Source organism: Chroicocephalus ridibundus, chromosome 1 (assembly GCF_963924245.1).
Source record: "Chroicocephalus ridibundus chromosome 1, bChrRid1.1, whole genome shotgun sequence".
NCBI classification, from domain to species: Eukaryota; Metazoa; Chordata; class Aves; order Charadriiformes; family Laridae; genus Chroicocephalus; species Chroicocephalus ridibundus.
Window position 1 is genome coordinate 22406336 of NC_086284.1, and position 6000 is coordinate 22412335.

General features: G+C 44.0%; 1 protein-coding gene across 4 annotated transcripts in view; it reads right to left on the bottom strand.

Moving 5' to 3' along the window:
* CRYL1 (crystallin lambda 1) overlaps positions 1-5089 on the bottom strand; it is a 63700-nt gene extending 58611 nt beyond the window's left edge. Inside the window, exons 1-2 of one of the 4 annotated variants that reach the window (XM_063330955.1) lie at positions 4960-5089; positions 2539-2732 (exon numbers count right to left, since the gene is read on the bottom strand). Coding sequence is in view for 1 of the 4 variants with exons in the window: in XM_063330950.1 (XP_063187020.1) it covers positions 2175-2206 (32 nt within the window). In the remaining 3 variants the exon portion in view is untranslated. Of the gene's footprint in view, positions 1-1659; positions 1859-2054; positions 2319-2538; positions 2733-4959 lie in introns of those variants that run through there. The other 3 variants (XM_063330950.1, XM_063330962.1, XM_063330969.1) reach the window with 3 other exon arrangements.
* Between the last annotated feature and the right edge of the window lie 911 nt (positions 5090-6000).

Sequence of the window (6000 nt, forward strand, 5' to 3'; positions counted from 1 at the left end):
AATTATTTTTAACACTCATCTGTTCCGTCCACAGTCTAAAGACAGACACCAGCCCATTGGTCCAAGAGTTCAGGATCTTGCTTCAGAGATGATCAGAAAACCTAAGGCCCAGCTACCAAAGTCCTCTACAATTCAGGAAGTACCATGAGAATGTGAAAAGAAAAAAAAAAACAAACCAACACTAACTGTGGGTTTGATACTGCTTTTCCACCTACTGACCTCTAGCACTAACCTTATTTTTAGATAAGGCACCCTACCATGCTGAAGGCATGCAGGAGCAGTCTGCCTACATCTTTTAGTGAAATCACATTGATTAGAAATGCACAGAGGAAACTTGCAGTAACTGACGATTTTATCACGTCTCTTAAAGCAATGCAGGTTTCAACTTAATAAGATTTATAGTAGGCATCAGTCACTTCAAACTAAAGCGCTGAGGAGCAGGGTAGTAGTCTTAAACAACCTGAGATCACGAAAAAATTAAGTATCTCCTTAACAAAGACAGGAGCACAACTCCATATCCATGACTGCTACGGTGGAGGGGAGTTGATAATTACATGCATTTCCTGAAACCTCCAAGACCACTGTATGTGTAGTATTAAACTTAAGCAATCTCTAGCAACTGGAAAATGCAAGGCCACTGGGGCACCAATAAAGGACTAAAAGGGGAGTAAAAAGTCAGATATAAAGCAATAGGGCAGATGAGAAAAGAAGGAAGAGAAAACAAGAACATGCTCAGCCTTTGGTTTAAATATGAAAAAAAGGAACAAAACCAGGAAGCTTCAGGAAACAGCAGGAATCAGTGGAAATAACTGTGACGAAAGAAAATAAAATAAAAAGAATAGTGAAACTTTGTATTTAGTGTATAAAACAAAACACACACATACAACTTCACTGTAGCAAGCCCAGACCTCAGAAGTTCTCAAGCAAGCCACAGAACAAGCACATTTGTGGAAAAGGTAAGCTATGGGTCAAGGTTCGTTAGCTACTGTAGCCTCCTGAGTAACATGTATTTCTAAAATAAAAGCATTTGGATCACTCAAACAAGCGTATCAGAGTTACCAGTATCTTTATAAGTTAGCATCATCTCTTTCAAATTGCACTTTTAAATTAAGTTTCCTTAAAGCAATGTTTGACCAAAAGATACTTTTTTATTATTATTATTATTTCTATACAGGTTTTTAGGATTGTGGGTTTGTTTTTCTTTTGAACCAGAGAGCGTACAAAAGATGTCCAGCTCTCCCGGCCCTTCGCACACCTACAGCGAACAAAAGCTCCCCGAGCGCCACCAGCAAGAGCCAGCTTTGTCACCATCACATGACAGTACCCAGACACGTGTTCCGAGACCTCAAGCAGCCTCTGTAACAGTTTGTTGCAGTCCGTGCTTTTAACACAGAGTTACAGAAGTGAGTAGGGGGCTATTACTGTCGGGCAGTTTTTTTCCCCTCTGCACCAGATTATTGTTCAACTAGAGAACTTCAGTTTTAGCTCAAGAAGAGGAGGAAACAAGCCATTCCCACACAAGTTTGAAATACCGCTGTACCTTGCGGCAAGATGGTATTACTGCAGGAGTGCCCAACAGAAACTTAGGAGTTTCTTGACATAGTTGACGAGCAGGATCTTAAAGCCATGCTCAGACTTCCCCACTCCTCTTGCACTTACCCCCACACAAAACAGCAATGGAAGAGGGCAGCAGCCTTTCAGACCTGAAGGAAGACCAACTTCGAGTAGAGATGCTGCAAATGCTTGTTTGTTGTTCGTTTTGGGTTGTATTTTTTTTAAAGTAGCACAGAGCTGTCAGGGACTTAAGCAACGACACTCTTTCTAAGGACACTTTTAAGCAGAGACAGAGACAGTCTTTCTAACGAGCCAAACCGGTGCGTCTCCTGCCGGGCTCCCAGATCCCGGACTCGCAGCCAGCCGGCCCTGTCTCGCACCGCTCCCCCGCCCCAGCCCGGCTCTCCCACACGCCGAGACCCACCGGCCGCCCCGAGTTAGCACCTCGCCGCGGCGCCCGACGCCTGCAGCGGTGGGGAGGGCCGAGGCGGCAAACCCGCCTGCCCGCAGGCCGGGCCTCGCCGGGACGGCGCCCGGGACCATTCGCACGTCCCCAGGCTCCCAGAGCCCCTGGGGGCCGAGCCTGGCCGGCACCTCCTCTCCGGGAGAGGGAACTTTACCTGCCGATGATAGCAACCTGCGAGGGCTCCATGCCTGCAGGGGCCGGGACCGGGCGATGCGGGACAAGGGGCCGGCACTGCCGCTAATGCCGCCCCCGCCTCGCTGCGCGCCCGCCCCCAACCCGCGGCTCCCGCCATGTCACGGACGCCCCCATTGGCTATTGTTACGAGCGCTCCCATTGGCTCTGCGCCGCGCCCCTCAGCGGCCGCTCCTCGACGGGAAGAGAGCCCGCCCCCAGGCGGCGCGGCGAGCCCCGGCCGGGCGACACCGGGCTCCCGTCGCCCGCAGGCTCCAGGTGCCTTCTCCCCCACCTGCACGGACACGGAGAGGTCTCCCCGGCCCTTACCTACCGGCAGCTCTCACCTGGGCCAAGTGCCAGCTCGCCTCCTTCCCCTCCTCAACCTCCACAGGCTGCGGGGGCTCGGCCATGACACTTCCTCTCACAGCATCAGCAGAGTCTTCCCGATGAACTCGAGGTGCCGGCAGCGCTGGTTTGTCCCCCGTGGGAAGGCAGGCCCTGCGTGTCCATCCTCGGGCTGCACCATGAGGGTGGTCACCTGCAGGATGAGGGGCAGGAGGTCTGCCTTTGCCAGGACGGAGGCCTCCCCACCATACCTGCCCTGGGGTGGGACAAGGCGAAGGTCTGGGTAAAGGCCAAGGTCCTACCCTACCATTAAGAAGGGTAGACCCCTATGGCCGTGTAATCAAAGGTGTTCAGGTACCCCCATGGGAGCTCCTGATGAAACACCTGTGAGAGAGTCTGGGCCTTGGGATTCACAGCCCCCTTTGAGGATGCAAAGACCCCATTGCACTTTGGCCAGGGATAGCACTAGAATACATCAAAACCCATTGCTCTCTGTTTTTTGACAAGGGCACATATGAATTCCAAACTAAAGTTTAAATTTGAAACTAGTTCCATACTTTTTTTCAAATTAAGCAAGGCCTTAACTATTCTTAAAAATACTTCCTTCTTGAATTCTCAATTAAAAACATATTTTGGCTGTCCTTGGTTTTCATAGAAAAACTTAAAATAATTGTGCAAAAATGTGACATTACAATATCAACATAATTCATTAAGCTGCTCTACAATATCTTCTGTTCCTGATGGCATGCTGCGTTACTCATTTTTTCTAATTCTGTGTAGTTCCTACTCATCTGCGTATTGCTCTCTAATCATGCTTATATTCCTGAAAAGAAACAAAAGTTAACATTTCAAATGCTTACTTGTTATCAAAGATTATATTACTGTACTTTTTAAATAGCTGAAAAATACTTGCAAGCTTTTTCGTGTTTCTGGCTTTCTGAAAAAAATAAAGTTGAAAATTAATACATCTGTTCCCAGAATAAACATTTCATAGTTACTGGTGAAGTTCAGTGAACCTTTGGATATCTTTTGAACCTTTGTTTGGCTATCATTTCTTCTAGTTTCCAAGAAAAAACTAAGATAAAAGACGTACATAATCACTTTGTACACCTATCGCCCTCACTAGCTTTTTGCTAATTCCAAATACATTCAACAAGGAGACAGAGATCTCAAAAGTATAAATTCCTAAAGGCTTCACAAAGACCACTCAATGGATAGCAGGTGGAAAACCAAACTAGCATCTCCTTGACTTCCCAACCTGAGCACCATCCACGTAACCCAAGACCTGCCAGTAGCTGGGAAATGCAGGTGGAGCAAAGGGGCCATAACTGGGCCATAGAAAGGTCGAAGGAAGTGGGACAGATGGGTGTGGGATGCCCTGCCAGTCCCGCTGCTCGTACCTTGTGTAGAAAGCAATTCTATGGTTTTAGCAAGTACAAACTTTGCTCCTTTGAAGACTACTTCAAAATGGCATGACTTAGCACGTGTTCAAAACACAAAGACCTTTTTCTAGCCAAAGCGTAACTGAAGCAATCAACGTATACTTATTTTGTGTACTCAAGTTTTTACTTCAAAGAAATAAAATTATGTTCCTAGAACACAAAACTAATGTCTCCTGGGCTTTGGAAACATGGTTTTCAGAACAAGTTCGCCATGAGTCCCATTTGGAAGTACCTACCAGTTATTTTAATATTCTTTGACCTCCTGAGATGTGTATTTATACCTTAAGTTGTCTTAAGTAATAGACCATTAGAGAGAAAAGCCATTACAGACAGACAAATTGATTCAGCAGAATTAAAAGCTCCATTAAACTGTTCAGGAGGTGTTATTACAGGGGGTTCAGAGCTAATCACAGCTGTCATAATAGCAATTACAGGGCCTTTAAGTTCTGTTGGTGAACAAAACAAGGGGTCCATGGCAATAAAATCTGAACTATATTATTATCGTCCATATATTAGTGACAAAGCCGCGTAGCTCTGCATTGGTTATTTGATTAGAGTATGACAGCAGCCATCTTCCCCATTGTGGTGACCAGACACACTGACGAGTCCAAACTGAATAGTTCAAAAGTGGATAAAGAGAGAGGTTCACAAGAAGAACAGAAAATACAAAGAATTAAATTCTCAGAAGTGTAAGTCAAGGGAAGAAAATATGATTTTTTTTAAAAGAGCAAAGTTTCACTTTTGTGTAATAGCATAAGAATTTTTAGGCCCAGTACTTGCAGCCTCCACAAATAAGGGACAGTGATTCTCCTCCCTCTCCTGCAACTCACATGGGAACTAGAGAAGGTGCCCTAAGCTCAGAAATGTCAAAAACCTGTAACAATAATATGGTTAAAGGTCCTGGGCTCCATTAGGGAATTAAAAGCAGGGCTTGTACTGGCAGCAGGAGAGGCCCAAGTAGAGCAAATATACACTCACCAATGTATATATTCTTTCTTCTAAGTCCAACAGCAGTAGGAGCACACTTGACTTGTGTTGGGAACTGCAAAGTTGATCCCTCCATGTTTTTGGTCTCTTTCTATTGAGCATGCTCCTTTGCTGCCCCACGTGAGGAGCTGAAAACTGCTACTGGCTGCGGAGAGAAGGTGGGTTTACTGAGGGGAGGAGCAGGACAGTATAAAACAGTTGTGGAACAAACAAGGGGAAATAACTAGGGTTAACTGTGAGTCACAGGGAGGTGGAATGTGAAGGAGATGTGAATTCTCCCTTGCAGAAAATAAATGAGTTCCATGCTTCTGTAGAGTGTCCTAGCCTGAGCTTTTGGCATGGGGTGAAAACAGAAGCATAGTTCACATTTGTTAAATATTAGATTGGTTTAATACGTTACTTGCTCACCAGAGCACCCAGAAAGTGCATTTCTTTTGTAATGGACGATGGTACATTGCTACTATGATACTAACAGTTCAGAAAACATAATGCCTTAAAATGATAGCTTTAATTTAATAACTTCATTCCTATTCTGTAGATGTCTAACTAATGGTGTGCATACTGTAATTTTAACTAGTGATTATATTAAAATTATGTTACAATTAAAACTCTAATTTTAATTATTGCTAGTAGTTCATGGAGTTAATTTAGGTGGTCTTTCACAGTGCAAATGGTCTGATGCAAATGCTACCAGTTTTGCTAAAATGCTGATTCTTAAGCTATCTGTAAGAATCAGGAAGTAAACAGTAGTAAAACAGATATTACAAAAACATGATTCAGCAAAACTAGATGGAATTATTTCCTTTAATAGTAAAAAGTAATTGTTAACAAGATAAAATGTCTTTTAAACCCAAATAACGTATATATTATTCATAACATATGTGTTGTTCATAATGAGGGTCTTCCATTTATTTTGTTTTCAAATTTATGTAAATTGATTTACTTGCTTTTCAAAATACAGACTATATAGTAAATTGATGGTTAGAGCAGAACTATACTGAATATTTTCTGCCTTTAGAACTGTTCTGAAAT